Below are 19,678 nucleotides of genomic sequence, written 5' to 3'. Positions count from 1 at the left end.
ACTTCCAGTTCTACAAGCTCCATTCACTATAAGTACCCATACAGGTGAACAATTTTTAAACTTTGATACCATATTTTTACTGTACCTTGCCTATGCCTAAATATGTTTAGACACACATATCCTTACTATTATGATATAACTACCTACGGTACTCAGCACAGAAACATTGTGTACCGGTGTACAGGCTAGTCCATACTGCCTAGGTGTGTAGCTGGCTGTACCATCTAGGTCTGTGTAGGTTCTCTGTATGATGCTCATTAATGGCAAAATCACCAACAATGCATTTCTCAGAAAGAACTTATCCCTGTTGCTAAGTGATGCATGACTGCCCTCCATCAATCTACCCACACACTTCCCAGATATTTTTCACTTTATCAATTCTGGGAATGATTCGGTCTAGCTTTAGATTCTAAGGTTGCAGCAGACACATGATAAATATGAGTCCTCTCCTATCTCAATAAAAGGAGAAATAACTAAATGTAGAAAGGGGAGAAGAATATGCAGAAAACAACACTTATAAAAACTCTTTCATCATCTCTGATGTTTCTAGCTTTTCCCGACTTTTCAACATGTGGAACTACTATATAATGTGTGATATATTCTCCTTATCACCAGGAATCCTACGGATTACAGCATGAGTGGAAATTTTTAAAAACAAATTATACAAAAAGAATGAGAAAACAAGCCACAGACTGAGAGAAAATATTTATAGAAGACATTTCTGATAAAGGACTCTTATCTAACATGAATAGAAAACTCCTAAAACTCAACGATAAAAAAACCACAGTTCGACTAAAACCTGGGGCAAAGATCTTAACAGACACATCAACAAAGAAGACATACAGATAGCAAAAACGCACATGGAAAGATGCTCCACATCAGTCATCAAGAAAATGCAAATGACCACAAAGGGATGCGGATACCACTGCACGTCTACTGGAATCACCAGGATCTAAACGCTGACGACACCACAAGCCAGCAAGGATGTGCAGCAAGGGAAACTCACTCACTGCTGGTGGGAATATAAAAAGGTAAAGCCACTTGGGCAGATACACACAAAACTTAACATACTCTTACCATATGATCTAACAATCACATTCTTTGAAAATCACTCAAAGAAACGGAATTGTATAAGTGAATCTCTGCACCTTCTTTTTAGTTTTGCTGTGTACCTAGAACTGCTCTGAAAAAAATGCGCTTAAAAAAAAGAAGAAAACCACAAACACAGATGCCTAAGCCCATTACCTGGGCTCATATCCTGCAATATCATCAGTATTAACGTTTGTAAATGGCTGAATTTTTCACTGCTATTTTGAAGGGATAGAAGGATGATCTCTATCAACTTGAAAAAGATCCTCACATAGCAAGGATCTCATATGTATCAAAGAACCACCTCCTAATTCCCTACTAAGCTCAGAGTTCCAAGTTTAATTTAGCAAAAGAAGGTAATATTTGATAACCAGCAACAAACACTAAAAAGACAAAATTAATGACTGACAAACAGTTTTGTTTTAAATGACATTTTTAAACATTTCACTCATCAAATATGACCCCCTCCCCTCCATGCCATTACTGGGTTTGAGTTTAAGGAACAGGCAAGAATAAAAATATAGTTTGTAATTAAAATATTTAACTTGGACATCTAGCTGTCTTATTGTATATAAAAACTAAAAAATGGATCAAATACTTGCATTTTTTTCTACTTGGCATCAAATACATAGAAATGAAAACTTATTTCCTGTTAATCTACCTGGCTAGAAAAAGGAACACATAAATCCAGACTAATCCTGTTATTATATTTAAAATATAAATTTTAGCAGATCATAACATTTGGCCCAGCTTCTCCATTTAGATGTTAGCACTCCAGAAAGCATAATATTCTCTTATAATGCTAAATTATCTGTGTAGACCCATATGCTCTGTTGCATTATATCCAGAAGATAAAAACTGGATTGAATAGCTCCTAGACAAGGTTAGATGACAGAACAATATGGGCAAAAGGGTCAGGGGGGAATATCTGAACATTTAGAGTTCTGTGGCAAAATTGGAACCATCTCAGAACATGTGAAAGGTATGTTTACATCCAACCTCCAGATGACCTGGATACAATACACAGCATTTTCTAAATTACCTTAATGTGAGACCTTGCTTTTCTCGCAGCCATGAAGGAACTCACGAGAATAGTTCTCTTTTATGCTGGGAAACACTGATTTATGAAATATGTTATATGTTATTTTAATTGAATCCTCCAAATATTCCCATAAAGCAAGTACACTAAGTCAGCATCATTTCCAATCTACTAATACAGTGAAGGAAATCAAGGTTCAAAGAGATTTACTAAAAAATGGAAAAGTTCTGACTTTGCACTTGGCCTTCTGACATGAAGTTGTCACTCTGACTAACTTCTGACCTAACATATCTACTTGGGAAATATTCAAAACTTGCTTTCTTTTTCTTACATAGTAATAAATCTTTATTTTTTCCTTTCTCTGTTTTAGAAATATATACATTATATATGGGCTGTATTGTCTGGAATATGCAGAAGGCTGTCTTTTTTTTTTTTTTTTTTGAGAGGTTTTTGCTATAGGGCGCGTGTGCTCGCCAGACAGACAGAGAGATGGAGAGACAGAAAGTGAGAAATCACCCCCAAGGGGGGATGGCCACACCGCAATCCCTTCTCCTCCATTCTCCTCTCGGGATCTTGGGCACACACGCACACACGCCCGGCGTGAGTTTTAAGCCACCGGGTCTGGGACGCAAACTGCGGTCAACTACGTGGGAGTCCAGTGACATAGCCATTACGCTAACTGCTGGTTCCCAAGAAGACTGTCTTTTTATTTTTTTAAAGGTTGTTTTGTTTTGTTTTGCAATAGGGTACATGTGTTCACCAGAGAGAGAGAAAAAATAATAAAGAGTGAGAGGAAAGTGAGAAATCAATACCAGGGTATGACCATAGCACAGTCCCTTTTCCTCCATTCTCCTCCTGGGATTTTGGGTATGCACACGTGTCCAGTGTGATTTTCAGGCTGCCAGGTCTGGGACTGGAACCATGGTTGGCCATGTGGAAATCCAGTGCCTAAACCACTACACTACCTGCTGGCCCCCAAGATAAGATTATTTTAAAGATGCAAAACATTTCTTGCCTAAAGTGATAATTTTATACAAATTCTGCATGAACTAAAACACAAAGAAAAATATTTGAAGAAATAAAAATAAACATATTAGATGGGACAACAGAAATATAAACCAACCTCTCATTCTACACTAAAAGAGAAAGTACAAATATTTTGTATTTTTCTCTAAAGAAATTATTTCTTTATAAATAAAAATATAATTTATAAAAAGTTTCATTTCCCAACCCACACTTAGCAACATTATGTTTTTTTAATCATGATTATCTCTCCACCTACTCCTGATTATCTAGAAGATATATAATCTTTTACCATGAAGACAAAATACCATGATTTTTAGACAAAATAAAATGATGAAACAATGAGACCCTGACATTTGATACAAAATGGACGAGTGTGGAAGACTTAATGCTAAGAAAAGCAAGCCAGACTATGAAAGACAGACTTTGTACGTCCTCGTTCGATATATATCAGATGTCTGAGCTCTAGGGCAGAAACTGAAAGACTGGACGGTATAATAGCAAGGAGGGCAGCTGTGGATCGTAGAGATAATGGCTAGTGGTAATGGTGGGTAATAGCAGGAGGGAGGGGAACAGGAAAAAAAATTAGGTTTAATTAACACAAAAATGTTATTTTTTGATGATAATGCATAATTTAATGTCTTTGTCTTGACTGATATGCACCGTATTTGTACTGGGGAAAAAATCATGTTTTGTGCACTATAAAGATGTATGGTGATTAAATGTAAATAATAGATAATAATAAAAGAAGAAAATGATGGCGAGGAGCACTTTATTCTCTTATTGGCATATTCTGCTTCATAATTCATTTGACAAATATTGATGGAATCCCTCCATGGGCATTATGAAATGCATGCTCATCTCTGCCTCAAGCGAGATGTAATGATTCAGTGGTGGCAATACTAATAATACCTAGTGTAAGAACCTCTCCTGTATGCCAGGAACTGTTAAGAGGTTCACAAAACAATCACATTTGCTTTTCACAATATCTCCACAAGATTGACAAGATAAGGAAACTGAGGCTCAGAGAGCTTAAGTAACATATAAGCTCCTAAGAACTTTTAAATAGCAAGTCTGAGATTTGAACCCAGTCAGTTAAACTCCAGAACCCATGGAGTTCTTTAGAACCCATGGAGTTCTTTAGACAATGTTTTACACCACCTTGCTTCTTTCCCTGGACTCAATTCCAGTTAGGACTGGGGTCCTGTCTGTTCTACTTCATACCCTTCAAGAGTCATGCACTTACACTCCCCACCATGATCTCACCACCTCTCTGATGTCTGGATATTTGCACCTTGCCTGTTGTCAGGTTTCTATTGCAGTGTCCCCTCTATCTGTTATGATATCCAGCTTGACAATCTGCTTTGATGTGTTGAATTCCATATCTTCCTGACTGGTGGGATGTCCTCCCTACAGAGTATTGTTTCTGCACCCATGAACCGGCACAGTATTCGGTGTTTCCAAATCCCCTCCCAATCTTGAAGTTCTACTGTCTGTTAAGGTATCACTCCCCCATGTTCTCTGATTTCCTTTGAACCCAATGCTCAGTCACCCCCATCCCCCGGTCAGCTTTTGAGATAGCTGCAACATCTGAAACAACGAGTGGGTATTTCACCAGCTCTTCCTCCTCTCAACATAATTTTATTATTAGAGCCTAATTTTTTCTTCTTTCTTTAGTGTTAGTTTTTTGTCATAGGGTGCATCCACTCACCAGAGAGGGACAGAGAGAGGGAAAGTGAGAAACCACCCCCTGGGGGGATGGCCATACTGCAGACCCTTCTCTTCTACTCTCTTGGGATTTTAGGCACATACACATACATGCCCAGTAAGACTTTCAAACCACTACTTCTGGGATTCAAACCACACTTGACAATGTAGGAATTCAGTGGTTTAACTGTGATACCATCTGATGGACCTTAGAGCCTGAAGTCTAATAAAAACAATTTACTTTATAACAGAGGCCCTGAGAATTTAAAGAAATCTTACACAGTATGCAATTTAAGACAAGCTAGAATGTTAACGGAGTACCAGTAATGTCTCTACTACTGTGCTAGGTACTATGAAAGTTGAAAAAAATAAGGCATTGCTAAGATCTTCAAGCTCATAAAATTATGAAATGATCACATAAGAAATATTCAATACATATTAAAGTGCTTCTTTATATTAAGGCTAAAAACCATAATTATATGGAGATACGGAAAGTAGCACAGGACAGTCAGGGAGGTTTGGTGGATCCTGAAGACCATTCAACCATGGGTATGCCAAGTAAACCAAAATGAGGATCCAGGCTTGGAATAAAAAGCTTAGTAATGGCTAGAGGCTAGTACAAGGTTGATGACAATGACCTGAAGAAGATCTATATGGGAGACAGGAGAGACTCAATTGAAAATGAGAGGGAAGGTCTAAAATCATCAGCAGTGCTAAATTAGCCAGGAAAAGTATATAGGTTTGAAGAAGAAAAAGAGACTTCTACACTTGGGAGGAATAAGATGAAAACAACCAAAGACTCATCTGGCTGCATTCTTTAGGATAAACCAGGAAAAGGGAGGATGGTGATAAGGTGAGGGCAGTTAGCGGACACATAGCTATCGGGACTATCACCTGCTGTAGTAATCAGTGCATACATTTTAAAAACTAGTCTAGACTAGTGGCAATAGAAATGCTAAGGCTAGGGTCAGCAGGTGCCGTGATGGTCAAGGGTGCCAGAGCCCCACATGGCCAACTGTGGTTCAAGTCCCAGACTGGTGGCTTGCTTTCACACTATCTCTCTCTCTCTCTCTCTCTCTCTCTCTCTCTCTCTTGTTCTGTCCCTCTGGTCAAATTAAAATAAATAAATAAATAAATAAACAAATGAAGTTAAATAAAATAATTCTTTAGAAAAAAAAAGTGCTAAGGCTAAAACCAAGATAGTTTTGTAGAAATAAAGACAAGAAATAGGACATTTTGACTGCCATTACCAACTGAAAACAGCCTCTTAATTTGAGGTGGGTCATGCTCCTTTAACTGAAGAGCCTCTGCTTCAAATCTCCCCTTCCAACCCAAACTCTTAGTCAGGTAGAGCAGTCTCCATTTTCTTTCTGTTTCTGTCTTACTCTCTCTTTTAATTTTTTTTTTATATTTTTACAAAATTTTAAGTACTGTCTCTCATCTCTGACCTCTCCTTTATATTACTAATTTCAGAATCCATCTACATTTAAGGGGGTCCTGCATCTTTCACATGGTCTTTGTCCTCCTACCCCCCTTTTTTGGTTGCTTTTTGTCTTTTCTTCTTTTTTTCTTTTCCCCTTTGTTTTCTTTTCTTTTACCTGACTTTCTCACTTTACTTCTCAGCTTCCACGCACTGAATGTCTAGATAGGTCTCCATGCACAGTAGCCAAACATCTGAATACTTTTAGGTCAACCTCCACTGAACCTGCTGTACAAAGGGAGAAACTCATCTTCATAAATCTGAACTCAAATCTCTTTCCATGGATACCACGTTATAAGACACAGTAGAGGAGAGAAATTGGCATAGAAGTACCTCAGAGTAAAGTGAAGCCAAATGAGCTTATAGTTGCAGAAACCTTCTCCAACTAATTAGCCAATGTGAATACACCACCAAAGGACTAAAAATCAGAGAAGAAAAACTGCAAAGTAAGCATTAGGGAGAAATAGGGAGCTACAGTAAGAGCAAGGCTCATCTCTTCTCACATGCCTCTGAACCCTCAGCAGAAACCATGCAGCTCAGTTCAGGTGCACCTGTTCTCTAGAAACTGGGAGACCTTTGCAATCCAGTTTCAACAACAAAAGCGCAGGTTATTTGATGACATTAGGAAGACAGAACTGCAGAGATGTGGTGGGTCATCTCCTCCTGCATGCCTCTAATGCTTATAATTAACTCCAAGAAATTAGGAAGAAACATATAACCCATCAGATGACCAGAAACCACTGCAGAGGCACAAGAAGTATGAGAAACCAAGAAAATATCTCTCCCCCAAGGGAAAAGAACAGCCCTTCACCATCCAGATAGTACAATGGAACTTGTGGAAATATCAGATAAAGAATTCAGAATTTTCAATGAGAAAACTAATTGAGATGCAAGAAAATAGAAAATGAACTCCAGAAGGTACAAAAGAAAAGAGATAATGAGTTCCAGGAGATGAGGAGGTTCTTTGACTATTTGAACGAAGAGTAATACACTGCAAAAAAGAACTGAACAGAGTTGTTAGTGATGATGGCTGTAATACAGGAAATCAAAACCTCACATGAAAGTATTAAAAGCAGATTAGACCATGCAGAAGACTGAATCTTGGATGCTGAAGACAAAACTTCTGACTTGGAAAAAAATCACCAAAAAGACAGAAAAAGTAACCCAAAACATGAGAATAATATACAAGAAATACTAGATACCATTGAGCACCCAAACATCCAGATAAACAGTATCCCAGAAGGTGAAGAAATTAATAAGGATATTGATAATCTAATTCATGAAATCCTAGAAGAAAATGTTCCAAACCTAGGTAGGTATTCAAATATCCAGCCCCAAGAAATACAAAAGACCCCACATAGAATCAACCCAAGAAGATCTTCTTCAAGGCACATCATAGCCAGATCGACCAAAACCACAGACAAAGACAAGATAACTGAAATTGGCAAGAGTGAAATATCAGATTACTCACAAAGGTTATCCCATCAAGCTAACATAGGACTTCTCATCGGAAACAATGAGAGTAAGGAAAGAACAGGTAACTACATTCGAAGTATTAAATGAAACCAAGAATACTATACCCAGCAAGATTATCCTTAATGTGGCAAGAAAAGATATAAACATTCTCAGATGAACAAAATCTGAAAGAATTTACCAACACCAGACTAGCACTTCCAGAAGGTCTGAAGGGAGTGCTATGCCAAGAAAACTAAAGACAGGCAGACAGACAGACATAAATAAGAGAACAAAATGAACCAAGAAAATGATCAACTTAATGGTAGGGAGAAGTCTGGAAATAACAATAATAACATTGAATGTTAACTTCCAGGATATAAACGAAAAGATCAGACCACAGTAACACTGCAAATTCAACAGAAGAGAGATTAATTACATGAGACTAAATTGGTAAAATAGAATTGTATGACTTTTGACTTAAACATTACTGATTTTCTTCTATGATTTGTTTTCCAGATTTAAGGATTTTGCTTTCTTTTGACCTGTCAATAGGTTCAGTAATTCATTAAAATTTTTGTTTGATTTTTAAGCTGAAACATAAACTTTTCTCCCGTCCTGACCCCTCTGGAATTGTAACATATTTGTGAGTACTCTTATATTGTGGCAGAATGGTTTATTTGCATAAGTTCAATAATACCTGTTGCATCAGAAATTGGAAATACTGGTTATTGCCAGGGTTTTTACTGAAATGTCAAATCTGAAGATATGAACAGAAAGCTAAGAAACTAAGGTAGATCTCAAGAAAGCCAATAGAAGCTCTTGGAAAGACTACCTGGTATCATAAACATTTCTGCCTTGCAGGTAAGTAAAGAATGTTACTTCATGACAGGCCCAAAAAACTCTCAAGTACAGGTACTTAAAGTTACAATCAGACGGTGAATTCCTGACTTGACTCAGTAGCCTTGGGAGACTTTTTAAAGCGTCTAATCTGAAGTTCCTTATAAAAGGTTCCAGCAAAACCAATTCAATCAATGAGTATTTTTATGGGGCTTTGTGCAAATAATAGACCAAATTGAGACTACACTTATTTTAAATGTTTTTTTTTCAAATAAGTTAGTTTATGCCTCTCTTTAGTAAAAGGAGGAATGGAGAAAGAAAAAAAAATATTTCAGAAGCAAATTATAGTGCATTTGTTACTAGATTTTAGCTTTGCCCATAACTGTTTTTTTACTTTTTAGTATCTATCTACTGTTTGAACAGAATCCTAACATTTTTCCTGACTTTAAGTCTTGAGCAAATTTTTAACATTTTTTATTTTTATTTATTAAAGCTAAAACTGCTTTTCTTGAAATTAAAAAAATACATAGAAAACAAACAAAAAAATTAAAACATACCTACTTAATGACCACAGTAAGCTATATGGCCTCAGTAGGTGCTACTTTATAGTATATTCATTCTATTCACTGAGTTTTATGCCTAAAGTCAGATGTGTATTCATAGTTATATTTATATCAACTGTACTTTATTGAAAATATGTAGTTTAATTAAGATCTTTGTGAATCAATAAAATGTGAAAAAAAAAGACTAGAAAAAAAGAAATGAGAAAAGGGTATCAAAGCGTGTAATGCAATTGTGATATGAGAAATGTTATGAATATATTAAGTATATAAAAACATAAATATAAAGAGTATATCATAAAACACATTTATGTACACAAACATATAAAAATTGTAGCATGAGAAAATGTTGTAAATATAATAAATCATAAAATGGACCACACAAAAAAGTTCACTTGCTTTTAAAGTTTCTGTTCTATAATATGTAATCTCCAAACACTGACCTGACCTTGCCATTTCTTTTTCAAAGCATTTGAATAATTCGAAATCAGCCAGGCATAATAAAATCTAACTGACTTGGCACAAAAATATAAGGTTCTTCATGAACTCATTCTAAACCCATTTCCTGGTATGCTCTGTCTCACCACTGCCATCTCCAAAATGAAAGTAGGACTGCTCTTAGGAAACAAAAATTTTTAAAAGAGATGTGACCACAGCGATAATTTCAAGGAAATCTGTGACATTTATATCTATGTCACTATTGCCCGGAACATGGTAGGCATTTAATAATTATACTTTGAATAAATGATTTATAACAGTCCATAAATATTCTTCTAATATAGACCTGCCTGAGGATATTCCTGAGGTCTTAAAATTCTCTATTCCCAAGTTTCCTTTCCTAATGAATTTTCTCCCAATTTTGAAAATCCATTTTGTTTACATCTGCATCCATACTGCCTGGAACATGGAGGGCATTCAATAATAATACATTGAATGAATGAATCATAAATAGCCCAGAAGTCCTTTTCTAATATACATCTGCCTGAGAATATTCCTGAGGTCTTAAAATTCTCCATTCACAAGTTTCCTTTCATAATAATTTTTTCTCACAATTTTGCACACATCCCAAATATTATGAGTCCTTTTCCATGGGGACAAAAATATTCTGGGAGAACTGTGACAAAATTGGAAATACAGTTCTGGTATAACCCTAATGACTTGGAAAACAATCCTTTTGACATTTAGTTTCTAATTCACATTTTCAACAAAACTAAAGAATAATTTAATAAATTTATAAACAAAAGAGGATGAAATGAGTTTCTGAAGATAAATCATTGAGGATTTTTGTTGTTGTTATTGTTTACAGTCATTTCCTATTTTTTAACAGAAGGAATAAGATTGCTGAACACTATCTCATTCAATCATATTCACCCACCAATGCATGAACTAAATTTTAAAAATCAGTCTCATCATATATTTCCAGTAGCATTTTAGTTTTGATATGTAAGCACAAATTAAAGTTTACAGAATATTTATATTCTTGGATAAAGGTTTAACTAATAATAATTATAAAGATAAATTAATTCAGGAGAATGTTGAAAATATCAAAAATGCTGTAGTCAACAAATTAAAAAATATATACTTGTTTTTATTCTATATTATGAAAGGGGGACAACAAAAGACTTTCAAGTCCAAAAGCATATTACTTTGGAATACATATCTGTGTGGAAAGTATAACAGGTTCTAGGGAAACAAGGAATGCTGCAAATTCAACTTTTGTCAAAGAAAAATCCTGTTGGAGCTGGCAGGAGGCGTGGTGGTTAAAGGCAACATGGCCGACCACAGTTTGAGTCCTGGACCTAGCAGCTTTCTCTCTCTCTCTTTCTCTCTCTCTGTCTCTCACTCTGTCTCTCTCTGGTCAAATTAAAATAAATTAATAAAGTTAAATTTAAAAAAAAAGTTAAACCAAAAATATTAAGAAAAGAAAAAGCCTATTCATTTGTTTTTTAAAATGGTTAATAAGATATATCAAATGACTAATATTTAGATTCCAATGGATACATTAAAAACAGCATTTTTTCTAAATATCAGTATTTTCAAAGCACTAGAAAATTAAAACTCTTTAAACTTTCAGCAAAAATAGTTTTAAATATTAACTTAGAAATATATTTCATGTATTTTTAAATATTTTTGAGAGAGTACACAAAAATGTTTACAGATCACTTTTCAAAAATAATCCAAAGTTTTCTAATCATTTTAGGAGAATATTTATTTTGCTGAGGTGGTTCCTTTGCCTAATGGCCCTTCCTACCATTTGTTTATCAAAGGCCTATGGGTCTCTTGAGATTTCACAAATGCTGTATTTCTCTGTGAAGTACTCTCTGATTCCAACATCCTGGGCTCAGTCATAATCCCTGACTTCTTTGACTATGCCTTAGAGCTATTCTGACTTTTCTCTGACTGTCCACATAGATTATATATATCTTAAATGGTTTCATCTCATATTTATATGATCAGAAGGCCCAGAAAATTGATTGATACAAAGCAAGAAAGTGCTTCAAAGGTACTGTTGAATGGCTTAAAGTATTTATTACTTTAAGAAAAAGAGTTCTTGGGACCAGCAGTTAGTGTAGTGGCTATATCACTGGATTCCCATGTGGTCGACCATGGTTCGCCTCCTGGACCAGGAGGCTTAAAACTCACACTGGGTGCATGTGCGTGTGTGCCCAAGATTCTGAGAGGAGAATGGCGGAGAAGGGATTGTGGCATGGTCATCCCCCCTGGAGGGTGATTTTTCGCTCTCTCTCTCTCTCTGTCTCTCTCTCTGTCTGTCTGGCAAGCACATGCACACTATAGCATAAAAAAACTCTCAAAGAAAAAAAAGAAAGAAAGTAAAAGAGTTCTTGCCTAAGAAACTGAAAAAATGAAGGCACAATAAACAAAGGCAGAGGGTATTTTGTGTGGAAAGACTTCCAAATTAAGTGATTTTTAGCTGGCTGGCTTGAGATAAGAGCTTCATAGTAAAGTGGAGATGTCTTAAGGACAAAAACATGAGACTGAAGAGCCTGTGAAAGATCAGACCTCAAAATGAATGACCTCACTCCGGGAAAGATTTCCAAATGTGTGTAAATCAGTTAGATGAATGGAAGAAGTTCAGGAAGACAGCTGGAGGTGCTAGCAGGGAAGGAGAAAAGAATCTGTTAAATACTGGGGTAAAGAAAGGAGAATGATTTGAAAAGCAACCACTGATTGATGCTACTGAAGGACTGAGATTAATGCAAGGGATAAAGACTTAAAAAACAGACAGAAGGTGGTAGTTAAATTGAGGTAGAAAGGAAGTATAGCTAGGGCAAAAGCACCACACATTTTGTTAAAAGTGTGGACACTAAGAATAAGAAAGAAATTTATGAACAAGAAAAGAAAGTGTAGTAGACCATGAATCTGAAGTGTGGCAGAACAGAGAGACTGAACCATAGCTTTCAAAGTGAGCCTATACAAATCAAAACCACATTTCGTTGTTGTGTTTTGTTTTTATATTAAGAGAGACTTGAGGAAAAAGAGGGAAGGAACTAAAATAGTAGGGGTAATTTTAGGAAACAAGTAACAAAAAAATAATTTATGGCCCATAAAACTTACTTATTTTTCTATATTCTGTATTCTCTATTCAATAATTGGATAATTCCAACATGCATTAATAGGTTGTATCACAACAGAAACTCTAGTATTGTTACTTATGTAGATAAATGCATTTGTGCCTCAAGAAAAGGAGAAAAAAATAGTGTATCCAACAATTATATTTAGATGTATTATTCTAAGTAAAGCTTTTTATGCTTTTGTGATTGTGATATTACAGTGTTAGGAAAAAATTAATTTTGCCTAAATAAGTCGGTTGGTAACTTAAGTTTTATTAGATGTATCAGAGCGCTATCATTTACTTTACATGTTAAGCTTCTAAGTATTCAAAGATACAGTTGTATGCCTTATGAAGGCCCTTTTTCCTGTGTTATACCCAGTAATCATGAAACGATCTTTTTTATTCTTTTATTTTTTTTAGGAGGTTTTTGCCATAGGGTGCATGCACTCACCAAGAGAGACAGAGTCCGAAAACGAGACAACCCCCTCCCTGCCCCAACCCCAGGGTGGATGGCCATGCTGCAATCCCTTCTCCTCCATTCTCCTCTGGAGATTTTGGGCATGTATGCACATGTGCCAAGCATGAGTTTCAAGCCACCGGGTCCAGGACTCAAATCATGGTCAGTCATGTGGGAGTCCAGGGATGTAATCACTGTGCCAACTGCTGGCCCCCTAATTTTTATTCTTATCTTGCTGACATGTACAAAAAATTCAAATAAAAATGTAAATGTTTGAACTATTTTGAAATAATTGGCAGCCTTACAATAAAGTATAAATTACTAAACCCCAGTACCTGTATATAATTTAGCCAAGCCTAGACGTTATTCATTGTGCAGGTTAAGTGACTGAAAATTAAACACACAAATGTGACAAACATCAAACTAAATGTAGAGCTGAGTGATACAAGATGAAGGATCTATGTGTCCTTCTCCATGCTCTATCTATTGCACCTAAAAAGTGCTCAGCTCATGAAGCATACTCAATAAATAGTAGTCCGATGAATGAAATGAAGACTAGTTGGAGACAGTGGGATTGACTGATAAGCAAACAGGATTTTTGAGATTTTAGGATATAGTATGGGAGTTGTCAAACTACTTCAGCATTGAAAGGGCACAATTTGATTTCCAACCTAACAAACTTTTTGTCAAAAACCACATTATAATGAATTTTTTTCCAAGTATCTATTTATTGTACCTGAGTTGTCTGCATCTAGTATTTTAGAAGAGGAGATGCTGATAGTTTATGCTCTAGTGTGTTTAACTTTTCTACCTCATTAGAGTCAGCAGTTGATACTGTGCTTAGAGACTGAAAAGAGCCAGTTAAGAGGTTTAGACACAGAAAATTAGATCCTTAACATCTAGTCAGTCTACTGCAATTATAATAACATGCAGGAAGATGCAGCCATGTTATCCATGAAATGCTCTCCTCTCCTGTCCTGTAAGGAAGGATAAACATCTTGGTATACATGGTATAATTCCAGTGGTTCCTTTTCTGCAAAGGAATCTGCTTTCAGAGACTACATGTGGTAGAGACTGGAAGAGTAGGGGTCTTATCTGGGAATATACAATTTATCCGGTTTTCAGATGTTGTTTGTAGCTCAGTGTTATCAAGTTAAAAATGATACCAATAAAAATAGAATCTGTTTTTGGTAAGTAATCAGCATGTACTAAGCCATGTGTCCATAAAGCGGCCCCATGAAACAACACTGTGAAACTTCTCTGTGTTGTACTCATTGTCCAAAGGCACAAAAATACCATCTTTAGAAACTGAGTTCCAGAAAATTCCATGCTATTTTTCTTTGCATAGAAGGCATTATTTTTGGTTGTCTGCATACATGGCTCCTTGAGGGTAGAACTCATATCTATTTCATCTTATGGTACGAAATTCAGTAAATGGTAGTTGAATGAAACAAAAAATGAAGAAATGTAATCTGTTTTGCTTTCAGCAGTATTCAAATGAAAACTGTCCAATAAACTTAAATTAGAAATTACAATCAGCTATATAAGTAGAAAATTTTCATAGCTCCATAAAAAAGGCATTGATCAATGATCTAAACTGTGTAGACTGGATAGCTTTGTTGACCACGGTTAGCAAGTAATTGCTCAATTTCCTCTGGATCCATAAAAAATGTAAAACGATTTTTAAAATTATGTATAGCACATAATGTCTTTTATTAACAAATTCTAGCTTAAAAAGGAACTGTTATTAATGAGAAGAGTTAAGTGACATGCTCAATATCAAATAAAAGGCTTACAGGGAGAGGAAAAGAGGACAGAAATGGAATAAAGGTCATCTAATTTCCAGGCATACCTTACTCAAGTACCTGATAGGCTGATAGTTACAAACTCAATTCAAATAATTATGACATCATAAAGGAGAAATGTTTACGAAGACGAGGTCATTTGTAATGTAAAACAGAATAGTCCACACATGTCCACTATGAACAAATGCTGAAACATTTAAAAAATAAGATATCAAAATTAAGATATAATACATAAAAAAAGAACTACTGCCTAGATCCCGAAAAGGTGTTAACAGGCAGTAGTTTGATACTTGATCTGCCTTTTCAGTTATTTCAAAGTATTCCTAAGTATCTATGCCACAAATATTTGGATAACTTTTCAGTTCTGGTAAAGTGAAGGAACAGGATGTGTAGCCCCAAACGAGAACTGAAATACCTGTAGGATTGCAACCTCATTACGAAGCTGGCTTTCTTGCTTGGTTGGAAATCTTAGTTTGTCAATGATTTTAATAGCAACATCTCTTCCTGTTTTACGATGTTTTCCTTTAAAATAAAAATGGAAATGTTAGTATAATGTTACCAAATATCACCTATATTAAAGAAATCCAAAATCATAAGGACATTTATAGAAATGATAAAAATGTTTCACTGAATAAAGTAACATTTCTTAAGTGCACTTACATATCCATAAAGGTTTCATTTCTTAGTTCTATTATTCCAAATCAAAAATCTGCTTTACAATTAGTCACAATTTAGAACACATCAAATTGCAGCATGAATGCTACATACATACCAATAGTCTAATATTTTTTCATAAAAATATACATAAAAAACTTTTCTCTACAGTTTAGAAAGAGGCCATTGAGCTACTTAATATAGAAAATATTCAGACCACTAGAAAGAGAGTACTCTTTAATAAAGTATCATTTAAAAATCTTCATAAAGCAAACCAGGTTATGAAAGAGAGGCATTGCATGTCCCCACTTAATATATACCAAGTGTTGGGACCAGCAGTTAGCGTAATGGCTATGTCGCTGGACTCCCATGTAGTCGACCATAGTTCGAGTCCCAAACCCGGTGGCTTAAACCCACGCCGGGCGTATGTGCGTGTGTGCCCAAGATCCGGAGAGGAGAATGGAGGAGAAGGGATTGCTGCGTGGCCATCCCCCCCTGGGGGGTGATTTCTCGCTTTCTGTCTCTCTGTCTCTCTCTGTCTGTCTGGCGAGTGCACACGCCCTGTAGCAAAAACCTCTCCCCCCCCCAAAAAAAAGAGAGAATATATACCAAGTGTCTGTACTCTATGACTGAAACTAATTGACTAAAGGATATAGAAACACAGTATATAGATGTAAATACCAGATATAGTGTGTGTGAAGGAGGAGGGTCTGAGGAAGGACATTTAGAAGAAAAATAGGGAGGCAAAGCATTAATGGCACAAAGAAATGTGGTATTATCTATTGAAGATATTTTGTAGTTTTATCAACTGTACTAGGGAGAAAAGTTCACCTTGAAAGATCCATTTTGTAAGCCAAATAATAATGTGATTGAATGTATAAAAGAAGATGAAATAAAAAATAATAATAGTAAATAAATGTAAATAAATAATTCTTCTTAAAAAAATCTTCACAAACTAACGTATCTTACAGGAGAAAGAACTGATGTCTTGTCTGTCACTTATAGGCTAAGTGTCCTTGAGAAAACTGTACTCTTTCTGCATTTTTGGTTCCTCATCTTCAATGGTAGGGCTGATGTGAGGACTAGATGAAACAAAGTGACAAGTGCCCAGATTACATTATCAAAAATGTTTATGCTTATCATTATCATCACCTCATGATAGGCCCCTTCCATACATTACACCCCATTTAATTTTCACGACAAAGCTTTGAAGGACTCTACGAGGCACCCCTAAGCTCTTAACTTCCACACTACTATTTTGTAGCAGGTACAGAACATATCAGTGCTAATCAAACCTGAAAATATAAACTGGTAACCAATCTGAAAATGAGAGTGATTCCGATTATCAAATTTTTTGTTCACATATGAACTTGAAATTCTATTACTTCAACATTTGTAAATTTAATGTCTTTTCACTCTAGATCCCTCTGACTATTCCTTTTGACTTCTGGTGCCTATTCCTTTTGACTTCTGGACTGCTCCCCTACACTACCAAAGAGTCTTGTGTTCGTTCTTGACTTCTCTAACCACATCTTTTACTCTTTGATTCACTGTAATTTCTATTTCAACTTAGCCAGTTTACTGCAATTACTCTCTTCAAAGGCCACAGCTGGTTGTGTCTCTACTCTTCTGTTCCTACAGTCTTGACCTCTCCTGTGAGACTTGGTTCTCATCTGCTCAATTCCACAGTCTTGACATTTCAGTCTTCCCAGCAGAGGTCTCTTTTGCCTGGTCCTTCAGTGTCTGATGCTCCAAATTATCTGGCACCTTCTGGTTTCTTTAATCTAATTTGTAACTCCTGCCCCACCCCCATACCCTATGCAATTATGTATATTTATCATGATTTTTGTAGTATGCAATTATTACATTATAAAGCAAAATTAATATTTGGTCTCCCCTTTTACACTATCATAGATTACCAAATAGCATAGTAGTTGCTGACTCTCTGATAGGTTTTCCATCAAAACTAAAATCACTGAAGCATATTATAAACCAAAATTACTTTGTACAAAAGAGTAGAACTTAATTAGTTTTTAAATTAAAAAGTACAACATCACATGGTGATAAATAAAATTGAGTGGCATTGTGATTATTTCAGAGCATTCAACCTAACAGAAAAGGCAATTTGCTACTTATCATATAAGGAATTGAAAGTTACAATGTCATTTTATAGGATAAGACATTAATATCAAATGTTAAAGACTTGAAAAAATATGATTAAACTGGCAAAAGTCTAAAATAATAAATTCACCAAAGGATTTAACAGTAAGAAAAAAGATACTAATACTTAGATTTTCTCTTTAAAATAAAAAATTCAAATCTTAGTGAACAGCCCCATTGTCAAAGATGTTAGAAAGTTAGATTATTTTTTGCCTTGTAACATAAATGGGCTCCTATAGAGTCCTGATCAAACATGCTGAAAGAATACAGAGTTAATTTAATTAGGAATTACAATGTCCTTGTTTTCTCAACATTTTGTCAAAATAAACCGAACTGCTTCAGTATTGTGTATAGAGTCTGTCACTATTAGAGCCAAAAAAAAAAAACTTAAGGAGTAAAAAATTTTCTTTCAAAATATAAACACATCAATTTTCCAAATAGTGACTGTTTCTAAGAAATTGTTTAGAAGGGTAAAACATACAGAGACACACATATATGCATTCATAAGCCTTGCCTTTTATGTTTTTCTAGGAAATATTATTTTTCTAAACAGCTAATTATAATAAAATATTTAGTGAGATAACCTACCTCCATAAACTATTCCAAACTGTCCAGAACCTAGTACTTCATCAGGAAAAATTTGATACACTGTGCTGATGTCCTACAGGCGTAAGTCCAATGAAAAAAAACATGAGGTGAAATAAAACATGAGTCCTAATAAATTACATATACTTATTAGCTGTATTATTAAAATTTTAAAAACTAGGTTGTAAACACTAGATGAAATTTGCACTACAATAGTCTTACACACACTTTAATTAATTTAATATTGTAATGTTTGGAAAAATGTTTTGATTATAAGTTCCAGAGGTTTTCTAATGAGCTATTAAATGTTTTAATAGATTCTATTTCAGTTACTAGAAAATACTAAAAAATTAATTTTTATATTTAAAAATTTATTTTTATGGGGCCAGCAGGTGATGTGGTGGTTAAGGTGCTGGACTCCCACACAGCTGACCGTGGTTCAAGTCCTGGACCTGATGGCTTGAAAATCACACTGAGTGTCTGTGTATGGATGGCCAAAATCCCAGGAGTAGAATGGATGGAGAAGGGATTGTTGCATGGTCATCCTTCTGGGGGTGATTTCTCACGCCCTCCCCCACCCCATCTGGTGAGCTTACATGCCCTATGGCAAAAACATAAAAAAAAGAAAAAGAAAAATCTATTTTATGATGCTCTTATTTTTCAATAGTCACATTACCAAGTTTTATATTAGTAGGTATATACTCACCACATTTTCTTGAATCTGGCAATTTGATACTGAAATACTCACAGAAATATCTCCTGGAAATACATAAACACACAAGAAGTCAATAAGAGAAGTAACAACAAAACAAGTAAATACACCTTTAGTAATCATCCTGTAAGTCTGATTTTAAATAAATCATAGCAATTAGATTTTCCAGGAAATGTCTATTAAAATACTGACTTTTCAAATTATAGATTTACTTTGTACTTGGCTTGTGAAAAATAATGTTTTGTTAATTTAGAGCTTTGCATAAAGGGCTTGGGTTCAAACACTGGTTTTGCTATGTCAGCATGGTACAAGTTCAGACAACTTAACCCAACTAGAGTCTGCTTTCTTCACTTGTAAAATGACCAAATCATTAACATTAATCATTATAGGTATTAAAATAGAGACTTCATGTAAAGTGCTTGGCACCAAATCAAGCCTATTTATTCTATTACTACGTGTGCTAGTTGTAGAGATACATTTTTAAAACCTGTGGTAGATCAACAGATAACACACTATAATGTGTAAGGAAAGAGAAGCTGAT

At 35.2% G+C, this 19,678-nt stretch overlaps 1 protein-coding gene across 2 annotated transcripts in view; it reads right to left on the bottom strand.

The window, feature by feature from the left end:
- PRKD1 (protein kinase D1) overlaps nucleotides 1–19,678 on the bottom strand; it is a 175,456-nt gene that overhangs the window by 38,810 nt on the left and 116,968 nt on the right. For both annotated transcript variants that reach the window (XM_027767664.1, XM_027767665.1), the window contains 3 exons: nucleotides 19,132–19,184; nucleotides 18,429–18,501; nucleotides 15,442–15,548 (listed from right to left, as the gene is read on the bottom strand). In XM_027767664.1, the coding sequence (XP_027623465.1) occupies nucleotides 15,442–15,548; nucleotides 18,429–18,501; nucleotides 19,132–19,184 (233 nt within the window). The remainder of the gene's footprint in view (nucleotides 1–15,441; nucleotides 15,549–18,428; nucleotides 18,502–19,131; nucleotides 19,185–19,678) is intronic.

This window comes from Tupaia chinensis, unplaced genomic scaffold, assembly GCF_000334495.1.
Source record: "Tupaia chinensis unplaced genomic scaffold, TupChi_1.0 Scaffold144353_1, whole genome shotgun sequence".
NCBI lineage: Eukaryota > Metazoa > Chordata > Mammalia > Scandentia > Tupaiidae > Tupaia > Tupaia belangeri.
Note: the sequence above shows the minus strand (reverse complement) of the source record. Positions and strands in the feature narration are given on the sequence as shown.